Source organism: Lissotriton vulgaris, chromosome 7 (assembly GCF_964263255.1).
Source record: "Lissotriton vulgaris chromosome 7, aLisVul1.2, whole genome shotgun sequence".
Classification (NCBI taxonomy): domain Eukaryota; kingdom Metazoa; phylum Chordata; class Amphibia; order Caudata; family Salamandridae; genus Lissotriton; species Lissotriton vulgaris.
Window position 1 is genome coordinate 269872355 of NC_141695.1, and position 25315 is coordinate 269897669.

Consider the following 25315-nt stretch of genomic DNA (forward strand, 5'->3'; position numbering starts at 1 on the left):
TGCAGCCACCAATGCATCTTGGATATATGTCTCAGATCTGAATTGATTTCACCACCCGACATTGAAGTGCTGATGGACCTCTTAAAGGCCCATGCATATTGCTGTCCCCAGCATATTCCATTTATGATGAATGCATTCTTAGAGGCACCCTAGGATGCTTCAGCTTGTAGTGATGTGAACAGCAGCTCTACGGAACACTTAAGGGATACAAAGCCTCCCTCAGCAGCTGTTGTGGGAACTGGATGCAATCACCTTTGCTTCATAAACATGCCTGTGGGAACATCTGCGTTTGTGGGCAACAGCAATATTGTGTCTACAACTCGGAACACATAATTATATTGGCCAATTCCATGTGGGAACAATTTGGCCTCTTTTTTAAACAAAATGAAACAAACCAACTTTTACTTTCTATAGGCACCACGGCTTTCTGAGTGCTTCTGATCTCAAATGATGACTTTTTGATAAATATGTGGAAGGGAAGCCCGCTTTTAGATGTTTTTAAGGGTAGTTCTTAACATTTTTAAAAATTGTCAGCTGGCTTTTTTGATATTTCACCATAGTATGAGGAGTGGGTGTTTTATTTGTCAATTGGGCTCATGAAGCGACGCAGCTTATTTCTTACATTTTCCTCACAGATAACATTTTCAGCTGCATTCACCACACAGTTGGATTAGTTTCCCTGAAACTAAACTTGTTTAAACATCTAGCTTCAGACAACATTACCACAAAGCCCTGAACATCATGTGCAAGGTTTTGTTTTGCACTATGTTCAAATGTCATCTCTATCTTCAGCCACGGGGCGACAAGGCTTTCTACATATACATTACACCGCTAATCTATATGCACATTACAAGGCTGTTTTCTATTATAAAGGATGAGCATCTCAATAGATTGTAGAGGAGGTACTTCCACTGACACTGAGGTAACTTCATGCTGAGAAATGAACACCCAGCGGTCTGACATCAGATGAGAGGTGTCCAGTTTGTGACCAAGAACAGGTCTTTCATTCCAACTCATCAGGTAATGGGTTTGTATCGTCCCTTGGAGGAATTCCGGGCTTTACACCTAAACACACGGTCAGTAGACTTAAAGTAGGGTTTTACTCGTAGGAGTACGCTTAATTACTGCTTTGTTTTATAAGCCTGCATATATACATTGTTTTATCACCATGGTAGAACTATAATTGCTATTTACGCTTTGGTGCTAGTAATCATTTTTATCTGCTTCTGCATATTTATCATTGCAGCACACGTATTTTATGCAAGAATAACGTCGGTTAAATAAAACTTATTGAAAACGTCCCACTGTGTATTCTCTGTATACTTCTCTGAGAGAAAGTAAGCACGAGTGACTGAGAGTTTCTGTACAGTTTCCACAATCACTGAGGGGTCGGGGTTGTCATGTTATGTGGTTGCCAGAAACCATTTACTCCCTGGTAGGTTAGGGGGGCTTATGCTGGCACTGTGAGCTGGCTGGTCTGTGGGCCAACATATCCTAATGCGGTGACCAGAATCAGTCAGTTATAGCACGGAGACAGCCCTCGTGGAGGTGACTGAAGCCATCAGGAAGACGCTCGATCATGGGGGAAAGGCTATGTTTGTCATGCTGGACCTGTCGGCGGCTTTCGAAACCGTCCCACATGCAGGATTGCGTGGGACGGTGTTGGATTGGTTTCAATCCTTCCTATCGGACCGTCGACAGGTGATCTGGGCTCCACCGTTCTCCGCTGAAATGCCATCGCTAGAGGTAGGGGTTCCTAAAGGGTCCATTCTGAGACCCACCCTCTTTAATATCTATATGGCCCCTCTGGCGATGGTAGCGGAGGCTTATGGGGCCCAGGTCATTTCCTACCCTGATGACACCCAGCTCCTGTTTACTTGCAGGAAAGGAGAGGTTTTTGACGGCGACAGGATCAAAGACTGTCTGAGTGCGGTCTTTACGTGGTTTCAGCGGCACAGCCTGAAATGCAACTCGGATAAGTCTGAGTTGCTTTTCTTTGGCTGTGCCCCTGATCCCGGCTGGAAGTCATGGTGGCCCCAGGACATGTTCCCTCCGGAGAAGACGTCCTCCCAAGTGAAAAATCTTGGAGTTGTGTTTGATGACGACCTTTCTTTTCGACCCCATATTATGGGGTTATCAGGGAAATGTTTCGGCATCCTCAAGATGCTCAGAAAATTTCTTCCATTGCTTTCCCTGCAGTATCGAAAGACTGTTGTCCAGGCGCTAGTAGGGTCTCGGTTAGACTACGCTAATGCGCTATATTCAGGTCTGCCCAAGTACCTTCTGGCTAGACTGCAAATTGTTCAAAACTCGGCGGCCAGAGCCATATTTGGCCTGCCAAGGAGAGCCAGTGCCTCATTCCTTCTAAATAGGTTGCATTGGCTACCTATTTCTAGAAGAATCATGTTTAAAATCCTCACGCTGGCGTTCAAAGCCCTTCACTCTGTTGGTCCTAATTACATCAGTACCGCTTTCTATGTGCCGCGGAGGATGTTGCGGTCAGCCAATTTGGCTAAAATGGAGGTGCCGGCTGTCAAACGTGTTCGGATGGGAGGACGGTCTTTCCAATATGTGGCGGCTCGCCATTGGAATGAGCTCCCTCTCTACCTTCGCAAAGCCAACAGCCTCCTAGCTTTCAGGAAGGAGCTTAAGACCACGTTCTTCTCCGTGTAATCCTGAGACTGTAGCGTTTTTTAGCCTTTGTGTTTCTGGATTTTCAGGCCTCTTTGTCAAAGCGCCGGGACACCCCTTGGGGTAGCCATGCGCTCTAAAAGAATGGTGTAACATAACATAACATAACAGTCTTGGCACCAAGCCCCTAGTTTATGTCATCAAAACAATGCACAGATCCTACGGATGAGTAGGAACTACACTATAATCTGTATTCGGATTTTCAAATGTTTGGGTACTTTTGATTTCTTGGTTTAAAAAGGTAGTGGATGTCTCAGCCACATCTCCAGTTGTTATTATTACTTTTAACTCTGCCATCATGTATTCAAGAGTTAATTTTGTCACTCATTGGATCCACAGAGGTCTGTAAGATAGTCCTCTTAGTGCCTCCTTGACTGCATCAGAAAAGAAAAGGTGCAAGGCTGGCTTGTATGTCAGCATATATAAACTCCTTTATAGTTTCTTACATTGTTGTTGCCTTAGAACCTTAGAAATATCTTATGTAGTTGGGCATGCGGCGTGCTGCAGAGGCAGCCTGTGCCCGGGGAGGGACAGACAGTGCATAGCAGCGAGGAGGGAGGGAGGGAGGCGGCGAGGGAGGGGGAGGGAATCCGCAGCCATCTCCTGCTGCCTGCACTTCCGCCTCTGTCTGCCAGAGAGAGACACGAGTCTGACTGCTCCCGCCCTCCGAGGCTCACCAGTGCTCAGGCCGTCTCCCGTCAACGGTCGCTGGTCTCGCCATGTCGGATGACGACTCGAGGGCCAGCAGCAGCTCCTCTTCTTCCATCTCCACCAGCCTGCAGCAGCAAATAGAGCGGGAGCCGCCCAGCCTTAACAGTGCCCCCACCCCGCCCAAGAAGAAGGAAAGCAAGGGCAGCATGAGCAAGAACTCCAAGCTGCTGTCCACGAGCGCCAAGAGGATCCAGAAGGAACTGGCTGACATCACACTGGACCCGCCCCCAAACTGCAGCGCGGGTCCAAAAGGCGACAACATCTACGAGTGGCGGTCGACCATCCTCGGACCCCCCGGCTCCGTCTACGAAGGAGGGGTCTTCTTCCTTGACATCGCCTTCACGCCAGAATACCCCTTCAAGCCACCAAAGGTCACATTCCGGACGCGGATCTACCACTGTAACATCAACAGCCAGGGGGTGATCTGCCTGGACATCCTGAAGGACAACTGGAGCCCGGCCCTGACCATCTCCAAGGTGCTGCTGTCCATCTGCTCGCTGCTCACAGACTGCAACCCAGCGGACCCGCTGGTTGGAAGCATCGCCACCCAGTACACGACCAACAGAGCGGAGCATGACCGAATGGCCAGGCAGTGGACCAAGAGATATGCCACATAGACAGGGATTCCCTCCAGATGAGGTGTTCTGTGTCTGTGATAGAAAGAGCTGCTTATAAATTGGATTGGGCGGGGGAGGGGATAAAATGAGGCGTGAGGAACTGTGGGAGGTAAGAGGGTATTTCTATAACAGATTTTATTCAGTCTTTTTATTTCTCAAGATTTTGTTGTTGTAACTTAAGGTATCTTACTACGAAGAGAGTTAGAACCCGTCATAGCTTTTGTTTTAAAGCCATTTGTTCTGAAACTTTTCACGGGTGCAAAACATGTAAAGTTCATAGGGGCACGGAGAGCTTATTATTTTTCGCTTTTGATTAGTTTACCTGGAATGTGTGAAAACAGACTTTGCATAGGTTCTTTTTGTACAGTGACATTTGATTTTGGCAGTCGTATAAATCTTTCCAAGGAATACAAGTACTGGGTTTTGTAAAAAAATAAATGGTAAAAATGAATAAAAAAGAAAAACTTTTTTTTGTTGGTTCCTTGGAAAGGGAGTATTGCTATTTAACAGATGTATTTTAGAGGCTGCCCTCCCACGTGACCCGACCGGAGTAGTTGTATGTAGAATAAGATAGGTAAGGTTTCCTTTATTATATTTGCCAATCAACTTTATTATAAAAAAGATTACATTTTTTATCAGAGATGCGTGGGGAGCATGTAGTAAAATACCTTGAGCTGTATAACTGTAAAGTTGTGGATAGGAGTCTCAAATTGGTTATATGTTGTAGGTACTTAAGCCTGCATTTGTTACTGTGCTAATAAAAAATATTTAAAATCAAAAAAAAAAACAAACAAAAAAAAAAAAAAAATATCTTATGTAGTCAGTATATATGGTCTCTTGTATTTGTAAGTAGTAAATGGTTTCCCTCTATGAGCTCTAGGGTAGTGCCTTAATTTAGGTAGCAAAAAAAACACTGTTCAGTTATGATAAGTACTATTTGTCAACTCGTTTGAGCAAAGAGATGGGAACGTGTAAAAGACTAGTGCCCGACTCAAAGTGGAATAGGAGGATTGCACCAAAGTCTTTACATGGGTCAACTCCGAGAACTATTGAATCCTATTGTCTTGGAATTGGAAACACACTTAAGGCCCGATTACGATGGGTTCGGAAATCATTCCAACCAAATGGTTTGGGAATGGTTCCCGACCAACTTGGATCTGGAGAGTCCGATTGACCAATTACGATGCATCCGGATGCTTCCAGATATGATTCAGTGGGACTCCCATTGACTTCAATGGGGGTCTATGTTCTGACCGAATGCACTGAAGAAAGGGGTGGCTGGGGAAATAGGGCACCCTGTGGTGGGCTCCCCCTTGTGCCAGCCACATTGTGCATGGTTAGGAAGGGGGTACCTATGGGTACCCCCACGGGCCAAATTGGTAAGGCACAGGGTGCTGGGGGAAACGCTACTGGCCTCCAAAGTCTGATTCAGACTACCGATTCGAGTCAGACTGCACGATTTGGAAAGGCTGTCTGATACGAAGCATCGTAATCGGTCAACCAGAACTGCATCCCGTAGAGACGTACGTGTCTGCTCCATACAGCTCAGACATTCAGAATGCTGTCAGATTCCGATTAAGATATTAAGATATTCCTAACACCTTTCTCGCATCGAAAACGGTAGGTCAAAAACCGTTCCGATTTGGTCAGAAAGACACGTTCCCAATCAGATTCGGACTGAGCAAATGCCGTTTGGAGGCCTTCAAAACCCCATTGAAATCGGCCCCTGATTTGTGAAGCGATCATTGCTCCATATGTTGTGGATAAGATAGGTATAGTGAAAAAACCCATGAAATTATCAATGTCAAAATATTATTTTACATATAGGGCATAGGTTCAGCTAAGAAATCAGTTGTCTTTTTTTGGCCAAGTCCAACCCATTATAATATTAAAATAGAAATTGAAATATTCTTTCATGTTAAAAAATATTTACTTTTTCTTAAAAAAGTAACTTATAATAAAAATGTAACGTATTTGAAATTAAGTATTAAGATAACTTATTTATATTGACCAAATATAAATTAAAAATTAACATTCTAGCAAGGGTGGCATTTTATCCAAAGTTCTTTATAAAAGAATGTTTAAACATTAAATTAATATATATTAATTATTCAATTATGTATTCAACGTTTAATTTGATGACTTAGTGTGCTCTAATGTGTTCATGGATTAGATCTAGGTTAATAAAACTTGTTTCCATTTAATTTCTAATTTATATCAAAATATTGTTTGTTTTTAAAAACAAATAATAAAGGTAATTATTTTCTGCATACTTTACCATAGAGGAATTTGTTCCCCAGCGATAGAAATCACTGCCTACAAGTGAAAATGTACTTGTAGTTAGTTTACACTTGTAAATTCCGTTTTCAATACTTCTACTCTCTAGTTTCAGCGAGCTTTGCTACGTAAGACTGTACTTAGGTGTAAATCTACACTCTGAAATAGTGAATAGCAAAAAAGTGTGGATTTGCACGTAGACACAAGAGTAAACTTACATGTAAGTTAATCAACATGTATGAATTTACCTTTGTAAATAAGACTGTCTGCAGAAATGGTTTGGAGTAGTTTTCTTTCAAGTGCCTTGTCTAAACACACCGTTTGTGTGGAGAGATGCTTCTTGCAGCAGTGTATTCCCCAGGCTGGAGTACCCACACCAAAGGCACAAAGAGATGTGAAGTTTGGCTATCAACAGCCAAAATGAGCAGTGATCAGGAAAAAGACAAAAGGTTGGTCTCACTCACAGGATGCGTCCCACTCTGAACAACTGCAGCCCAACCCTTCACCCCAGCATCTAATCAGAGGCAGTCCTCAGGAACACTAATCAGCAGCTCTTCTCAGGCAAAGGAACTCATTTAATTTCTAAAATAGTCCTGTTTCCTCTTTCTCACATCAGTGCATAAATCTCCCCCCTACTGATTCATGAATGTCAGCAATACACTTCCACTGATAGGGAAAGCAACCTCACTTTCATGGTATGCACAAGAACAGGCTTAATGTTTCCAAAATGGAGTCTGCAGGCCTCCACTACCCTGGTTTCATCATATACACGATGTATATACCACAGAGACCACATGCACACATAAGTATAGGATACTCTTGGAAAGTTAGGCCTGTGATCTGAACTGGCGCATAGAAGAGGAACTTTATACGAGTCGGTCAGTAGATCCCCACTCTAGTGACACAGATAACGAGGTCTTGTAAGAGCTACTAATTCTCAAAAGATCGTACACTCTGGTCACCTCTCTACATGCTAAACCCTTAACAGGGATGCTAATCTACTATCAAACAGATGAGGGCATACTTGGTGTGCCCCGCCAGGTCACAGGGTAGGTCCTGTATCTTACCCATGTCTAGGCGCAGACCCAACCCTTTGCGCAAAATCAACAAGCATTTGCAATGCAATAGGTCTCGCATTAGGAAAGTTTGAGCTATTGGTATTGTAAATGACACATTTTTTATTTATGTGTTGGTTTTGAAAATAATAGCTTTATCAGTTACAATGCCAATAGTTATAACTTTCGCAAATGTGACACCTATAGCATTTGTAATGCAATGTGTGTTGTATTTACGAGACTTAGATGTATTGATATTACAAATAACAAAGGCTTTTAATTTTTTAAATAATTAATACTTAAATAAAAGTTATTGTAATTTATAATGGCAATAGCTTGAACTTTTGTAAATAACGTTTGTGAAGATTATGTTCAGTGTATTTTATTGTGACGAAAATACAAGAACAGAAGTGAAATATTAACCTCTTTTTGTGACATTTGTAATAAAGCTTGAAACATTGAGAGAAGATATTTGAACCAGTTGTTGTTGAATGGTTGCACAGATTGATGCTGTGGTGGAGCGGAGTGATGTTGTGGTGGCGACGAGTGATGCTATAGCGTTCAGTGATGCTGTGGTAGCGCATAGTGATGTTGTAGTGCCCCTTAGTGATGCTGTGGTGGTGCTGAGTGATGTTGTGGTGCCCCTTAGTGATGCTGTGGTGGTGCTGAGTGATGCTGTGGTGATGCGATAGATAGAGTGAGGGTGATAGATAGTAAGAGTGAGTGAGGGCGATAGAGTGAGGGCGATAGAGAGATAGAGTGAGGACGACAGATAGATAGATTGATAGATAGAGTGAGGCCGATAGCTATATAGAGTGAGGGTGAAAGATAGAGTGAGGGTGATAGAGTGAAGGTGATAGATAGAGTGAGGGCGAGAGATTGATAGTGTGAAGGTGATAGATAGAGTGAGGGCGAGAGATTGATAGTGTGAGGGCGATAGATATAGTGAGGGAGATAGATAGATAGATGGATAGATAGTTAGATATATAGATAGATAGATAGATAGATAGATAGATAGAAAGATAGATAGATAGATAGATAGATAGATAGATAGATAGATAGATAGATAGATAGATAGATAGATAGATAGATAGATAGATAGATAGATAGATAGATAGATAGATTGAGGGCGATAGATAGATAGAGCGAGGGTGATAGATAGAGTGAGGGCGATAGATAGACAGATAGAGTGAGGGCGATAGATAGATACATTTCGGGGGGGCTGAAAAAGAGTCTGAGAGACTGGGAAAGAAATAGCGCAATATGCAATGGAGAGAAAAAAAAGGGAAGAGGGTGGAAAAGAAAAATGACAAAGAGAGTGTCATAGAAGTGTGGGGCATAGAGGGTGAAAAGGACACTCAAAAGAAAAAGGAGAGACTGACAGAAGGAGTTAGAAAGAAGAGGACTAGCAAGTAATGAAGAGAACACGTGAGAGGAGAGAAATAGTTGAGGAAGGAGTGGAGGGAGACAGCATGATGGGGGAGGGAAAGAAAGAGGTGAGAGTAACAGAAAGAGGAGAAGCGAAGAGGGACAGAAAGTGAGAAGAACGGAGAGAGAAAAGGAGAACGATAGCAAGCAATTAAAGCAACAGAGAGAGAAAGAGTAGGAGCTAGGGAGGGGGTTAAAGTGAACAGACGCCTCTCCTGACCCACACAGGGAAGGCAGCTTCTGGGCGCCTTGTTAAGAGGCTGCACTCCCGGCTGTGAAGGCAGGAGAGAGGTGGGGGAGGGATGAGTCATATTTGATCGGGGGAGGGTGGGGCGCAATTAGCAGGGGGATTGTGAAAGCAGGCAATGAGCCCCTGTTTGTGATCACATTCCTGAGCAGTGTAGTCTGTACACAAAAACACAAGTAGAAGCATACTAGGGCACATGTGTCACTACAAACACATGCGCAGAACATCTCACACGTCATCACTGCTCCTGCACACACCGGCTGGAGGACAGTGAACTCTACCAACACGTACGACAGGCACCGACAGATAGAATCAATCTCTCTTTGTCTCACACACACACGGACAAGCCCATGAACAGTTAATCACCACTGTGACACACACAGACTGAAGTTAGGTTCTCAGACACGCTGAACCCCAAAAATGCCTCACACAGCCGGACACAACAGATTGCTGGCAGATGTGATCCCCTCCATGGAAGCATTCAAGTGACTGTACGTTTTCACTGCCTCCTCTCCACAAATGCGGGTTGACAGCACGGAGTGACTTCTGCAGCCCAGAGATGTCTGTGGGGAGGAGGACCCGCTTGCAGTGGCGTGAGAGGGCCTCAGCGTTTACTTCCCCCAAAAGTGCGAGAGGCGTCTAGAGCAGGAATGACCACAAACTGATCCAAAGGGGGCGGATCGAGGAGACAGGTGCGTTTACTTATAGGAAGATTCAGTTCCGAACATGGCTGTCTCCCAGACGCTGGTATGCTTAGGAGGGTGAGTGAGGTGAAACCAGGCTGCTAAGCAGCAGGGGTTATGAAGCCAGGACCCTGCAATGACTGGCTGCTGTGCACCAGCGGAGGGCAGCCATTGAATTGGGAATGCCTTTGTTACAAAATGTATAGGGCGGCAAGCTGAACGTGCAAATCCCACCCCGGGTATAAGAAGCACTGGTTCAGATGCACCGGTGTAAAATAAATACATAAATGGAGCGCAGTGTCCCTAAAGTGTGCGCCGCGCTCCGATGTAAAGTAAAAAATATTAATACGTAGTGCTTGCAAATTAAAACAAGAATCCAAGTGGTCCTAACCATTTTGTTGTTTTAGAGCTCAATTTTGCTTGTTTTATAAACGTCGGAAACATGACGAAGGTTCCAGCTGACTCGCTGGGTTCGAACCTGAGATCAAATCTTAAACTCTGGCACTTGCAGAGGACGTACTAGGCAACTGTGCCACCAAGGCTTAATTTATGGGACTTTCCCGCTATGGAAAAAACAATGCGTTATTCTGCATCAAAGTAGTAAAGGCGTCACCATGGCTAACACACAATAAAACAAATAATAAAAAATAATTTGCAGTGGCAGAGAAAGTAAACAAGCAGAAAACGAAAGCCGTGGAAAACCAGCCGGCCAGCAGTGAATAATTAGGGGAGAGAGAGGGGAGGTGCTGGGGAACAGATGGCTGTGAAGCAGGGGGCGGGGCAGCGGAACCCTTTGAAGTCACGGCCTGCGGCCGTGAATAAGTGACGGCGGGGGGCCAGCGGAACCCTTTGATGTGGCAAATGCTGCTGGAAGGGGGAAGCCTGTGGGGAAATGCAAGCTCGTGCACGAAGGAGCTTGTGGTCACGTGATTTCACGTGAACTTTTGAAAATCCGCATCGTAAAAAGTCAGCTTTTGGATGGACAGCAAAAGGTTCGAGTAAACTCGACCTAAAAACCAGGCTAGCAGATACTCACACTCAGGCACTCCAGGAAGTAGAACACAACTCTACACCATGAAGGGATTGTTCCCCTCCCACAAGGAAGAAACAAAAAAAATAGGAAAGTGCAGCAATGTCAGTTATAAAAAAAATCTATTTTAGATGCCAATTAATAAAAATACACTTTCCTGAACAGCACTTTTTTCTATTTTGTAAAAAGACACACAAAATGTCGCTATATTTTGACTATTTTCTCACTTGTCTCCGGGGGAATCTACAAACACAGGGTCTCAAACTTGGTACGGATACTTTTCTTGAATAATGGTTATGAAAGAGTTAGCATGAAATGCTTCAAACATCAATAAAAGTGCTCAGGGGTTGGTCGAGCCAAGGGGAGGGTTAACAGGATAAGGAAGCCGCACCACTTAAGGGGTTAAAATTATAAAAGGGAGCAGTAATTAGGGGTCCACTTGGACATGAAGTAACCAGTGCCCATTGTGTTAACATATTTCACATGTGATTACCCCCAGGTCCCTTATGTCCTCGGCCCATTCATAACTTATGGAGATAATCATCTCCCGACAGAAAATAAAACAAGAGGAATGCTGGGATATCCCTACTGACCCTCCCCCCGGGAGTACAAAGGTAGGATCTACCCAGCAGCCCTCCTGTTCTTTTTTTCTGTCTTCGACAGAATGGTGATGGATGCTGTTGGTGATGATGGGCTGCACCTGCTCCTGCTGGGCTTGGGTGGCGTGCAGGCCCTTCTGGCTCCTCCTGCCCGGCTGCCTGGCTTCGCGGGCAGGGGTGGTATTTCCTGATGTGTGTGCCCCCCGGCCTGCCGGGCTTGCTGGGGGGTATTACTTCTTTGCGGCCGTGGTTCCGGTTTTCCGGCCCTTTGCGGCTGGTGCGCCGCCTCCCGGTTGCTTCCGGGTCGCTGTGCGCGTCTCCCCGAGCCTGGCCGGGTGGGAGACGCGCTGCGCTGGATGGTCGATCCCGGATCCGGCTGTTGGTGTGTGGGGGCCTTGCTGTTGCTGCTCAGGCCCCCGCTCCGGGTGAGTCACGCTTTTGCGGTGTTTTTACTCACTCTGTCAGTATTGTGCTGTTTGTTGCGGAGCGTTGAAAACCTGGAACGCTTGTTTTGCACACCTGCCTCGGATGTCTCGAGGCTGCCGCTGCTGCTGAGGCCTGCCTGGGAGCATGGTGCTCGGTCTCCGGCTGCAGTTCCCTGGCTTCCCCCGGAGGGTGCTCGGATGCGGCATGTCTTGTTCCGGTGTGTTCCATGTGGTGCCAGTGCATGTGGCGTTACAGCACATGCTGCCGTCTTTGGAGCTGGTGACCCAAGTTCGGTCCTCGGCATTGGTTCAACATCCTGTGATTTAATGTTTGCAATGTGATGATTTTAACCTCCGTCATGCGTTTTGACATTTTGACAGGGTTAACTGTATGATGCCACTCTCTGCTCCCGACATCAGTGTGTAGGGGCCTGTGGCTTTCTGACAAGGGTGCGCACTGTACATAAGGAATGCATTGTACTGACAAACTTAAGTGGCTATAAACTGTTGAAAGCGTGTTTGATGCAACAGTTGCATGACGGCTGGGCCGCTGCTCTGTCCCTTACTCTCATGGGCCCGGGTCTGGGGGGGGGGGGGTGCTACCTGCCTCTGTGGTGGGGCTGCTTTGTCCCTGACACTCTGCCTGTCGACTTGGACGGACGACTTAACGGTGGGTGGTCCAGGTTCTAGTCTCGGCGGGGGCGCTCTTCCTCCGGTGTTTCTCGGCGGATCTCATTTTCTCGCGGTTCCTTCCGACTTGGCAGGGTTCCTCGGAGTCAGGGAGTGGTTGTGTTCTGTAGGCTGCCTCTGCCGTCTTTGGTGCTGCCACCCTTGGTTCGTGCCTCCTTTCGACTCGCCACGCTTCTGAGTGCGGCGCTGGGCTTTGGGTCTCGGTTTCTGGGGTGCTTTCCTGGGCCCTGGTCTGGATGGGTGTGTGCGCTGCTGCCTGCCGTGGTGGCTGGTTTGGCTGTTCTTTGGCCTCTGTTTTGTTCTGGGTCTGGTGGCTCTGTGGACCTCTTCCCTTCTGGGTGTGCGGTTTCCTTTGGCCTTCCTGTGTGCTTGTTGTGCGGGGGTCTGTGTGCGAAGCCGTGCGGGGTGCTTTCCTTGTTCTCGTTGCCTGCCTGTTTCGCTGCGGCTGGGTGTGGGTGCCTTTCTCCTGGATGTGGGCTCCTCGCTGTCTTGCTGCTGCTCGTCCGCCTCCTGGGTTGCCTTGGCTGGCACTTCCTTTTGCTGTGTTGGTTGGCGCTTTGCCCTCTGTCGGTCCTCCGGTCCCCTGTGCGGCGTTTGGTTGGCCTCCGCTCTGGCGGTTTTGCGCCTCTGTTTGGTGTCGGGGCTTGCTTGTGGGCTCTGTGCTGCCTTCCCTTTTGGGGGTTTCCTGCTGCTGCTGTTTCAGGGGTCCGCGCTACCTTCGGCTGGCCCCGGTTCTCCGGTGGTGGACGTTCCGTGGGTCGTTCCCTTGGTTCTCTTCTTCGGGGGTTCCCCTGCTCTTGGCGCCTCTGGGGGTGTTTGCCCTTTCTGTTTCTGGCTTGGGTTCCGGTCGCCTCTGTGGTGGCTGGTTCCTTTTGCTGCTCCTGCCTTTGCTTGCTCGTGGGTTCCCTGTGTTGTTGGGGTTTCCCTGCCTGCTGATTTGCGCCTTGCCCTCTGGTGCTCTGGTGTCGGTGTCGCTTCTTTTTCTGCTTCGGCGGCCTGTTTGGGTTGCCTTCTGCTTCTGGCTCTCTGCCCCATCTGGTGGTGGGTCGTTGTTCCTGCTTCTTGGGCCTCTGCGCGGTGGGTCCTGTGGGCTCCCCTCGTTCAGGTTGGCCTGCCGTCCTGTTCTTCCTCGGTGGTCTTGCCTCCTCTGCGGGCTGGCTGTTGTGGCCTCTGCCCTGCTTGGGGATCCTGGTTCTTCCCTTCCGGGTTCCTGGTCCTGTTCCTCCTTTTCCTTGGCTGCGCCTGGTTCCTCTCGTAGGTGCCGATGGTTCTTTGGGGTGCTCTCTCCCCTCTGCCTCTGCTTGTGTGGCTTGTGCTGCCTTGGGTCCGGCTGTTCTGTTGCTCCCGGCCTGCGCCTGTTGTCGGGCGTGGTGCGTGGTGGGGGCTTGCTTGAGTCCTTCTGGTGCTGTGGCCTTCCCTTTGCTGGGTTCTGCTGTTTCCTGGCATCCCCTCCTGTGTCTGCTGTGTTGCCTGCCTGGGGCCTCCTGGCGGCTGCCGGGTCCTGTCATGCCTCCTATTCTCGGGGTTGGTGTGTTGTTCCCATGCTCCGCAGTCTGCTCGGTGGCTTGGTCTGGCCTGGTTGGTTTCTGCCTGGCCGCCTGGAGCTGCGGGGTGCGATTGGCTTCTTCCTTTGGTTTTCTTCCCTGCCTCTTCTGGTTTTGGTGGTGGTGCGGGGTGGCCGTTGTTGTTGCCTCTCCTGGGCCTGTGGGTTTTTCTCTCCCCTGATGTCTGCTGGGTCTGCCTCCCGGCCTGCCGGGCTTGCTGGGCGGCATGGCTTCCTCCTGGCCGGTGTTCCGGTTTCTCGGCCCTTTGGGGCGGGGGCGCCGCCTCCCCGTTTCTTCCGGGTCGCTCTGCGCGTCTCCCCGTTGCTTGGCCGTGTGGGAGGCGCGCTGCGCTGGTTGCTGTGGCCTGCGTTTGCTTCTACTTGGCTTTCGGCCGTGGCTTTCTGTGGTGGCCTGTTGCCTTGGGCTTCCTCCCTGTTGGCTCCTGTTCTGGGCTGGTCTGCCTTCTGTTTGTGCGTCCTGCTCTGGGTTGCCTGGTTGTGCTCTTGCTGCGGTCCTGGGCTGCCGGTTGAGTCTCTTCTGGGAGTTTCTTGGGTGGCTTGGCGCTTCTTTGCGGGTGCCCTGTCTGCCTTTGGGGTGGCTGGTCCCTGTGTCGTGGGGTTCCGGTTCCTTGTGGGTGTGGTGTGTTCCGGTCTTCTTCTTGTTTCTGGCCGTCACGCTGTTGCCTTCTTGTTTTCCCTTCTTGCCTCTTCTGGGGTTTGTTGGGGCGTCGGCGGGGCTGTTGGCTCTCGGGCCTGTGCTCTGTTGGGGTCTTTCCTTCTTTGTCCTTCCCTTGTTTTGGGTTGGTTCTGCGGGTTGCCTTTGGCTTCGGCTTTGGCTTCCTGTCTGTGTCCTCGGTTGCGGCTTTCGCCGTGCGGGGTTCGTCCCCTGTGCGTGCCCTGCCTTGGGTCTTGCCGGGCTGTGGGGTGTGGTTTTCTTGTGCTTTCCTCCCTGGCTGCGGTTGATTCTGTGAGGTCCTCTGGGATGGTTTTGCCTCGGTCTCTCTGGCCTCTGGGTTTCTGCCCCGGTCCTTTGCTTGGGCTGTTTGGGGTCTTTGTGCCTGGCCTGTCTCTGGTTTGGCTTGGCTGTGGTTGTTGTGTCCTTCGCGGTTCCCTTGCTGTCGTCTTGGGTCCTCCGGGTGCTTGGCCCGTCTGGTTGCTCTCCTGCTTTGGTGTTCGGGTTTGCCTTCTTTGGGCTGGGGATTCCTGCTCCTGTTTCCTCCGCTTTGGCTGGTGTTCTGTTTCGGGGTTCCTGGGGTTCCTTCGGTTCCCTTTTTCCTCTTTTTCTGGGTCTCTTTGTCCTGGTTGGTTGCCCTTGTTGGTTCTTCCTGCTCGGGTTTCCTGGAGGTGCTGGTTCCCTTTGCCTTGTGGGACCTGGTGGCTTGGCTTCCTGGGGTTTGCTCTTCGTTCCCTGGTGTCTGGGTTTTCTCTCTTTCCCTGGCCTTGGGCTCGGTCTTGCCTTCTGGGTTGGGTTCTGGTGGGCTTCCACTGTTCTTCTTTGTTGGGCCTTTGGTTCCTCTGGTCCGCTTGTCTCCTGCCTGTTCTTGCCTGGGTTGTCTTCTTCTGCCCGTTTCTGGCTTGTTGGCCTGGTGGCTCTTGGCCTTTCTCTTTGTTTGGCCTCCCTTCTGCTGTTGTCCTCTTGCCTGTGGTGGCTTGGGTGTCTGTGCTCTCCCTGTCGCTGGTTGGCTGTCGGGTGTTCCTGCGGTGGGCTGGTTGGCCTCTGTGGTGGCCGGTCTGGTCGTCTGGCTGTGCGCCCTTGCTCTTGTTAGGTGTCTGCTGGTCTGGTGGGGGTCCCTCTGGTCGGGGCTCTGCCTGGGGTTTCACCGGTTCTTCCTTTTTCCTTCTGCGGTTGCTGCCTTGGTGTGGTTTCCTGGGTTGGCTTCTGTTGGGTTGGGAAGGCCGGCTTTTTCTGCTTTGGTATTTCTCCATAAGTTATGAATGGGCCGAGGACATAAGGGACCTGGGGGTAATGCTCTATTACTTACCGGTAATCTTCATTACTCCTGGTCCCGTTGTCCTCGGCCCATTCATACGCCCCTCCCTCCCTCCCGGGCGGCCGGCCTTCCTGTCTGGGCTTGTTTGTACAGGAGGGCTGCTGGGTAGATCCTACCTTTGTACTCCCGGGGGGAGGGGCAGTAGGGATATCCCAGCATTCCTCTTGTTTTATTTTCTGTCGGGAGATGATTATCTCCATAAGTTATGAATGGGCCGAGGACAACGGGACCAGGAGTAATGAAGATTACCGGTAAGTAATAGAGCATTTCCCACACACACACACCGGAACTAGTTATTGTCATAGGCACAACTTTGTTCAGAATGATTTCCAATCCCCTTCTATTGGGAACCACAGTAACAACATGTGACGTGAAACTATTGCCTAAATCAATATGTAACAAATAAAGGTACATGTACTCACATTTTATTTCCATTGTGATATTTCTGTTAGAAGTTATAGTCTCCGTGTATGAAGCAGTGCACTGTAAAGGTTTCCCATGATCCTCTGCCAAGGGAGTGTAGTACATCTCCGATACCACTTTCCATCTGCCATTACTGAGGTCTTCACGATAATTGCGGGCATTGCTGTCCTTCCAGTCCCAGGTCAGAGTGGGTGGTGAGGATGGGCAGGTGTGAACAGCAGAACAGGTGATTGTAACAGGCACTCCTTCAGTCATCTCTCCAAGCTCAGATAGGGATATCTCCTCTGGGCGATCTGCACCGAACATTAAAAGTGGAATTTAGCGCCAGATATTCGAGAATATAGACTAATTATATGCATTAGGACTGTTTCGATCTGTAACTGTACGCTAATCAGTTCCAAAACTCCTCATGGGAAACGATCAGTTTTATATGTTCACAGCTCACCCTCATAGGGATTAGGTACTGGAGAGTCTAAAAGGCTTTCTGGTTTGATGGCTTTATTTTAGTTTTAACAACTCGATACATTTCAATATTAACATCAAGAAGGCACACTGCTGATGCAGTCAAGTAAATAAAAAACATCCTAGCAATCAACGGTATGCATTTTACAATCAACTCCATTAATGCCATAGTGAATAAATACAGTTTAGGATCAATACATACTGGTCAGGGGAGATACCAGCCAGGTGAATAGTATTGGGAAATAATACTCAACCCGGTGTTTTGAAATATTCACCCAGTTTTACAAAATGTTTCAAACGTTGCAATATCTGAATCTGGTATGTATTGGAGCAAACTGCTCATTTATAATTTTGCCGTGTAATTGTCTTTTTTTTCCTGCGTGGGGAACCTAGCCTTTTCGAAACCCACGCCGGCTTTGAGGGCGCTCCCCATCCTTTGCCACCATCGAAAGTGGATGTAATGCTGAGGCATACACATGACCTTGACAAGAGAGGGAAGGACATAGGGAGGAACTTGTGAATACTCCTGGCCTGTGTGTTCATAGCACCTACAGCCCTTGAGAATAGTGCAGGTCATGCTGGTTGTCAGTTACCTTCTGTGTGCTGACTTTAGGATTGAAAGTATAATGCAGCGCTCTGCTTGTAAATGATAGCACCACGAGCACCAAGGGGGACAACAGGGCGAGCAGGTATACACTTCGGACTCTAAAACAGTCTCCCTATGTACATGTCTGCGCCTGCGTTTACTAAATATAAACATGACGGCGTTCAGGAGACTCCGAGTATCTTCCATATCTGCCTTCATTTCTTGTGTGTTCAGTGTCTCGGGGCTTTTGTCGTCAGAGACGGTGAGATGCCAGAAACAAGTCTGCCTTACCTGAGACTGTGACTCTATACGTCTCGTATTTGGTGGTGAGCGGATTAATCCAGGGGTAATAATCCGTCGCGCCCTCTCCTCGGACATCGTTTATCCGCAGGGAGCAGTCGCCGCTCTTTAAATCTCCCAGGAAGTCCGTGTGGACGCGGTACTCTGGGTCAACCGGATCGGTAGATTTACTGCTATATATCTCAGAGTGGGTCTTCTGTAGGTACCATTTGATGCTGAGCTCCCCGGGGGCCGCGGGAGGCTCGCGGTTGCTGAAGGTGCAGGGGATCACCACGCAGGAGCCCCTCAGGGCCGGGACGGTGAGTCGCAGGGAGGGCTGCGCCTGAGAGATGGAAACTGAAAGGAGAAACAAGACAGAGGAATCACTCACAAACGTTTCAGAAAATCTGTTCTCCGTGACACGAAGACGGGAGACATTCCTCCCCCTGTATGGTCTCCGCTGTTGTCTGCGTAGCTTTCTGTGAACACCCGGCCTTGCTGAGGGGAGCACAGTGGGGGTTGGACTTGTGCATGCAGAGAAAGCTCTGGCATCAAAGCCCCATCCGAGGCAGATGGCATTTCATTAATACTAATCATATTAACCAGCACCGATATTTTCAATGCTCGCTGCATCACTGCTGCCAGCAGACACTTAGGACCAGATTTATCAAGGGCTGGCATTGCGAGATTTACTGTGCCACTCAGAGGCACCCTGTGTGGCTCTGCGTGGCATAGTACATGTGGTTTAACGCAAGTCAGCCAAGGGTAGGCGTTCTACTTCTGTGGAGGGCTGGTGTTCGCTCACATCCACCCATGTATTTTGGCACATTCACAGATTTACTAATCCTAGTGAACCTGGGAATGCGTCAATCTTGTCTGTCTTCCCCGGATAGGCGCAGTGAGAGGAAATATCTTCATTTCTCCTCGTTTTTTGCACTAAGGGGCACACGCATCAACCTATTTAGGAAGTGCAAACGGTGCGAATCAGTAAATTCGGCCGTTAGCACTTCCTAAATACGTTTTTGGGATGCATCATGCATTTTTGTGAAATTCGCTATTTTTAGCGATTTCCAAAAATGCGATTGCTTTTAAGGAATCGCAATTTTGCGATTCCTTAAAAGCAATGCATCATTGTTTTGAAATTTGCGAATTTCAAAATAGGGGGTGCAAATTACCACGAGGTTGAACCTCGTGGTAATTTGCGAAAATGTTTAAATATGCACAAAAATGCATTTTTCAAAGTGTAATGTTACAGACACACATGTCCTTAGGACATGTGTGTGTGAAACATGCACTTAAAAATACATTACAGGGGTGCAGGGGGGGGGTCCTTTGGACCCCCCCTGCACCCATGTAATGCATGAACAAATTGCGATTCTAAAAAAGAAAATCGCAATTTGAAAATACCTTCCCATTGATTCCTATGGGCCTTTTGGCCCATAGGAATCAATGGAAATTGCGAAATCGCAATTTAGTATTCCCATAATATTTGCGAATCGGTAAAAATTGCGATTCTCAAATATTATGGGAAAAAAACACAGAGAGAGAGTGTCCTATGATGATAAGTGGGTAAGCTGGCAATCATCAGTCAGCAGCCCCCTTGGGTGTTACTACAGAGAGGTACTCTCTCTCTTTCCTTACATTTTTTCTACACATTTATTAATGAGAGGTGGAACTCAGCCTGGATAGGTTTTAAAATAGTGATTGATACACCGTGACAATTAGAGTAGTGAAAGTAATCACACTCAAGGGTATTGAGAAGAAGATTGAAAACCCTTTTTGAATTGTCGTACCTTTTTAGGATTGGGTGTAGTATAGGTGAGGCCCGTTGTTGTTTATCATATTGTGAGTGGGGGGCGGCCTCACTTCTCTCCCCCTGTGACTCCTAGTGTGTTGTTGTGTTACTTGCAGAGGTAACTGATAAGACAGCCCTTTTAAAGCACATTACAGAGCAGATGATAATGACTGTGTAGTTATAGTTGAACCCCTGTTCCATTGAAAAGCTACTTTTTTGCCTATAACTTTGGCCATCACAGTTGGGTCTGCAAGAAAGTTGGCACTCATGCCTATCCTAAAAAACTATGGCTTGACATGCCAATTTTCACCCATATCCATGTAGGGAAAAAAGGTAAGTGTAAGGTGAACCAAGAAAAGTTTTGGATTCTGATGAAAATTGTTCTTTCTAGTAAAGCAGAAATCACTGAACTGGTTAAATGGAATGAAAGTCGAACCTTACTCAGAAAGCATGCTTGTGAGGTCTTAACAGACAAACGTTTATTTGATTTGTTTAATGTCTTATAATAATACATGCATACAAGTGCTTTTGGTCAGCAGTCAAGTCAAAGAAAGCTTTATTAAACTGCTATATCAGACAAACATAAAAGCACATGAGAAAGCATTAAAAAATCATATCAACAAGTACATAAGTTAGATAATATCCTGCAAATGTACACATAATCTCTGGTATGTTACAAGGTTAACAAAGCAGTATTAAATTAAAAACAATAAAAACATATCAGGCAGTACATGATTTAAAAAATATCCTACAAATGTACACATAATCTATAGTATGTTACAAAGTTTAAGAAACAGTATTAAATTGAAAACTTCATCCGATTAGAATCGATTACATAAGCATGCTTTTCCTTTGATCAGGAACTTCCTTCAGAAAGATTACAATTCTAAAAACACTATGCTCGTTATCTAGGTGTTGCAGTGCAAGAAGAGCAGGTCGGCATTGGTGGAGCCCAAACAATTTTAAGACTGGTACTAAGTTAATTTTCCTTACATGGGTAGAACATCTATAGAAGAGAACTACATGTATCGTAGATTGGCTAGAGTTATTGTCACAGGGGCAGGGTTGAAGGTTACGAGTCCAGTCATTCATTGTGGGTAAAGTGACTAGTCTCATTTGGCATAGGATCTGGACAAGAGAGGAGACCAAAATAAATAGGGAGATCCTACAGGAAAGCCTGACGCTGGAAGGGGTACAAAGGATTCCATGGGTCAAGTTTGTGAAAGAGTTTATGAAAGACTTGGGCCATCGGAATTTTTTACTAACCCAATATTGCTCATGCCAATTACTAGAAAGAGCCTAAGAAAGGATGCGCTCCAATTCCTGGATAAGTTAATATTATCAGTGGAAATTACGAAGCCAGGTGTCCAGCAACACCAGAGGGTCCTCACTGCTTTTAGTTTACAGCCATATTTTATATTTGTACCTGGAGTTTTTGATAGGCTCCTATTAATTAGATTCATATTGGGGACCATACACAGATTTGTTTCTTTCCCAATAGTGAATGATTGGGCAAGTGAATTACAATTATATCCTTGTGCAAATCAATCGGCTCAATCCTCATTCCACCTATTTTTATTTTGTACATTTTACATTGAGTCACGAAAGGCCTGGATAGTTCCACTTTTAAAAAACTGGGGACTGAGGCAATGCCGTCTGGCTATTATCAAGCACCAGCTTGTAGAAAAATATAATGTAGCCTGGAGGATAGCCATGTTTTTAAAGCAAGTCCTTCGTCAAAGGAAGAGCATTGTGATTTAAGGGGTGACATTGTTTAGATGTACTGTCATTTTAATATCCACTATTCTTATTAATATCATGAAATGTATTTTAGGTCTAAAAGTCTTGTTTTTTAATGGATACTGTTTTCAAACCTTGGTGTAAACTTTGATGAAATCTTTGAATTTTATATGTGCTTTTTATGATTGTTATAGGCAATCGAAATAAAGCTTTTCTTGATTTGACTTGACTAGTCTGTGAAATACCCCCAACCTAAATCTGGTTCGTAAAAACCTATCATATACTCCATGTACAAAAGTCAAATTGGGTTGAAGGCTAAAAGTGGATAAAATCAACTGGTGGTGCAGTACTGTTGGTTTCAGCAACTCGAAGGACATTCTAATAAAGTCCAACAACAAGAGGCCCTCCTTTCGTAGTTCTTTTCTTGTTATTATTCCAATGGTTCTAGGGTTAATAAAACAGTCTATATGGCCAAGATCGTGTAAGACATTGCGGACATACCTTATCCATGGGATCTTTAGAACCCCTTCGAGTTTCTAAATATCTAGTAAAATATCTCTGTGCAAATTTGCCTCATCTTTAGTCCAAAGCCTGTGCCATAAAAGCACAGGCTCAAGCTTTATTAAATCAAAGATGAAGGGTAGTCCCAGCTCTGTGTGAGATATACATGACGATGTACTGTTTGGAACAGATAAAATGCACCTTAGAAAATGATTTTCAATACGTTGAATAGGCAGCAAGTCAGTAAACCCTCAGCCCCCTTCGCCATACACTACTGAGGAGACCCACTTTGCCTTATAGATTTTAATAAGCTCCTCAGGTGGCTTTTTTTCCAGTTTCCTGGCAAAGTTAATCAGGGCAGATATTGTTTAAAGGAGTACCAATTTTTTCACTGCTACAGTTCGTGCCCACGTATCACTGTAAGCAAAAAGAATTTCCAAATATGAGAACCTCTTGGTTACCCCAATCTTCTGTCATGCCACAAACATATCTTTAGATTTCTTAACACCACAGCCACATCACATAATAAAGGTCTTAGAGAAGTTTACTCTTAACCCAAGATCTTTCATAAAATGGGAGAAACTGTCCAGCACCCTCTGTAGATCTACTTGTGTGTGGGACATCAGCACCGCATCATCTGCGTAAAGAAGGGCTGGAATTAAACGTCCTGCCACCTGGGGAAAATCATTATTATCCTTCAGGAGGGCCTCCTCCAGGCCGTTGGTATAGAGATTAAAAAGGAACGGAGCCAGGACGCAACCTTGCCTGACTCCGCTCCTAATCGGGAATGCAGCTGAACACTTGCCCCTCAGTCAATAGCATACACGCGCCTTGGCGTCACAGTAAAAACGCTTAAGAAAATCGATAATCTGAACGTCAACACCCATGACTTTTAAAATAGACGAGAGTTTGCTGTGGAAAACACAGTCAAAAGCGGCTGTGAGCTCCACAAACGCTAAAAATAGGTTCCCCTTTATTGCCCTCGTGCTCTTCCCCACCAGGATAGACAGATTTAAAGCCTGTTCCGCCGTCCATAATCCTGCTCGGAATCCGTATGGCAGGTCGGATAGGACAGAGTTCTCCTCTGCCCAGTCCTGGAGACGTTCTAAGATAATCCTACCTATAACTTTAGTTACTGTGTCCAGCAAAGAGATTGGCAAGTAACAACCAGGGTCTTGTCTGTCCCCCTTTTAAAGATAGGGACAATAGTAGATTCTACCCAAGGCAACGGAAAAGAGGTGCTGCAGCTCATGGTAATTACCTGAACCAGAATGGGCCCCCACAAGGGAATGTTTGGTTTGAATAGGTCTATGGGAGACCCCAACCGGTCCAGGAGCCTTACCACCCTTGCTTAAGGATAAGGCCCGCTCCACCTCATCCAGGGTAAATGACAAGTCAGAATAGGGCAGATGGGACTTCAAGTTACAGTCCTCCTGAGCAAGAATACACATCACATCAGGTTTTCCCTCGCCTCTATATGCTCTAGAGAAATGTTTGATCCATTCTTCCTCAGCAATTGCAATTGCAATGGAAGGACCAGCCTCGCTGACCAAAAAGGAGCTTTAACTTCCTTCCAAAAAGCTGAACTGTCATTCGTTATTGAGGCCTTATGTAAATTCTCCCAGGCCTCGTTTTTCACGGTAGTTTAACTGGCCGTTATAGCTTTTTTATATTCCACTCTAGCATTCCTCACGTCATCTAAATTTCTGGGAGTTTTATATAACTCCTTTTTTAAGAGGGAATTTGCCGGGGTACACCTGGAATCAAACCATTCGTTCGAGGGTCTACTGCTGCTAGTACGTTTTAGGAGGGAATCCTTTATTTTGTTGGATATCACCTGGAATGAGGCCATGATATTATCTGGGGGAGCTGACTCATTCAAACAAGTTCCGATGGAAGATCTACATAATATCAATGACAAACACAGTGGAAAGTGATCGCTGAGAGAGTTATCTGAGACAGTAAACAAGTGCAACCTTTGCGCATAATTACATGATGTTAAAATGTACTCTGTGGTGGTGTGAACACCCATACCATTAAATGTCCAAGACCTAGGGATGGGTGGTTGACATAATTCATTTACAAAGCCCAAGTTAAGGCTAAAAATTAATTCATTAAGTTGCTCTCCCAACACAGTGCCGAAAGTGGGATGAGCATGCCCCATCTAAATTCAGAACACCACATAAGTTATCAGCATTAGTTCATAGTGCACAGTTAAAATCCCCTGCCAGAATTAACATTAAGTCATTTGCTTTATTTTTACAGGCAGATTTCAACAATTTGATCATATCTTTTACTACATTTCCCACTTTATCAGTAAAGGATATTATTGTAAAAGTTGGTCAGGACTATACAGTGTTTGGTGTTCAAATCTCAAATGACCATTTGGAAGTAAGGATCACTAACAAACATCGTTATTACCTCCACTTTTGAGCTGCATGATATGTAAGTGCATAGCCCACCCTTAGCCCTACCACTTAGACTAGCTATAGCTGGGGTATGGTACGTCCTGTAACCATTCATATGGGTTGCCCCCCTTGACCAGGGTTTTTGAAAGCATAGAACCTCGAATTGCAGAATAAAACCACCACAGAGTATTAATTAGCTTGGAAGAAATATCCGCAATGTTCCATGAAGCAATATTACAGAGAAGTAGTTTACGGGATCCGTTAAGACTACTGATTTCAGAACTGTTGTCCCTAGGTCCCCATCTGTGTGGCCTTTACCAATAGAAGTGGGCAGGGTAACAAACTTTCCTGCCTCAGCCACCCCTCGATTACCCCTGGCTTTGGACCGAACAGGTAGGGTTTTGGGTTGACCATACTCCCCTGAGACCAGTCAATCAATCTCTTCCAGTGAGCTCAAGACATTAAATCAGTTGCTCACTGGTACCAAATATCTGGGTTCCCTGTTACCCATGAAGTTTTCACCTACTGGCGCATGCCAACGTGGTATAAACTCTTTGGGTGGTTGGTAGAAAAATCTGAGTGGTAGGATGTTGATGTCATTTTGATTCACAGACCCATTACCTCCCCTCTCCAGGATTGAATATACTAGAGCTGGTGAACTAAACTTTAAAACAACAGTCTCCCTGCAAAGTTTTTGCTGAGGTGCCCACCCACCCTATTCTCCGTACCACTTTGGATTCTGATAAAAGGGTGTTACTAATGTCAGTCCTTGAACTTAAAAAGTGTAATGATTTATTTTTTAAGGTCGACCAATGTTCAAAGGCATTATGTGACAGGGGAGGTACGATGGCCAGTGTACAAGGACGCTTCTGGTGGCAAATTTAGATTTTGAGAGGGATTGGGAGCCTTGTCATGGTAGTCTTGTGAATGGATATCTCTCTCCACTTCCCTAATTCCGCCAGGCGTCTTTGGGCCTAATGCTCCTCTTACTGCAATAGCAGAAGTGTTGGATTCTATTAGGTGGGGTCCTGTTTTTAGGGAGGAGGCCCAGAATTACTAGGGGCGTTGAATGTACTTTGAGCAATGTTATTGGAAGAGCTCTGTATGGGTCTGTCTATTTACCTGTCTATTCGC

The 25315-nt window shown here is 46.4% G+C and overlaps 1 protein-coding gene and 1 pseudogene across 2 annotated transcripts in view; one reads left to right on the top strand and one right to left on the bottom strand.

The window, feature by feature from the left end:
• LOC147701364 (B-cell receptor CD22-like) overlaps positions 1 to 25315 on the bottom strand; it is a 351247-nt gene that overhangs the window by 234269 nt on the left and 91663 nt on the right. Inside the window, exons 3-4 of the mRNA XM_086930064.1 lie at positions 17750 to 18094; positions 16410 to 16703 (exon numbers count right to left, since the gene is read on the bottom strand). Coding sequence (XP_086786190.1) covers positions 16410 to 16703; positions 17750 to 18094 — 639 coding nt within the window. The remainder of the gene's footprint in view (positions 1 to 16409; positions 16704 to 17749; positions 18095 to 25315) is intronic.
• LOC147701366 (ubiquitin-conjugating enzyme E2 E1 pseudogene) lies at positions 3309 to 4457 on the top strand (annotated as a pseudogene). The gene has a single exon (XR_015297455.1). The product of XR_015297455.1 is annotated as a ubiquitin-conjugating enzyme E2 E1 pseudogene (transcript).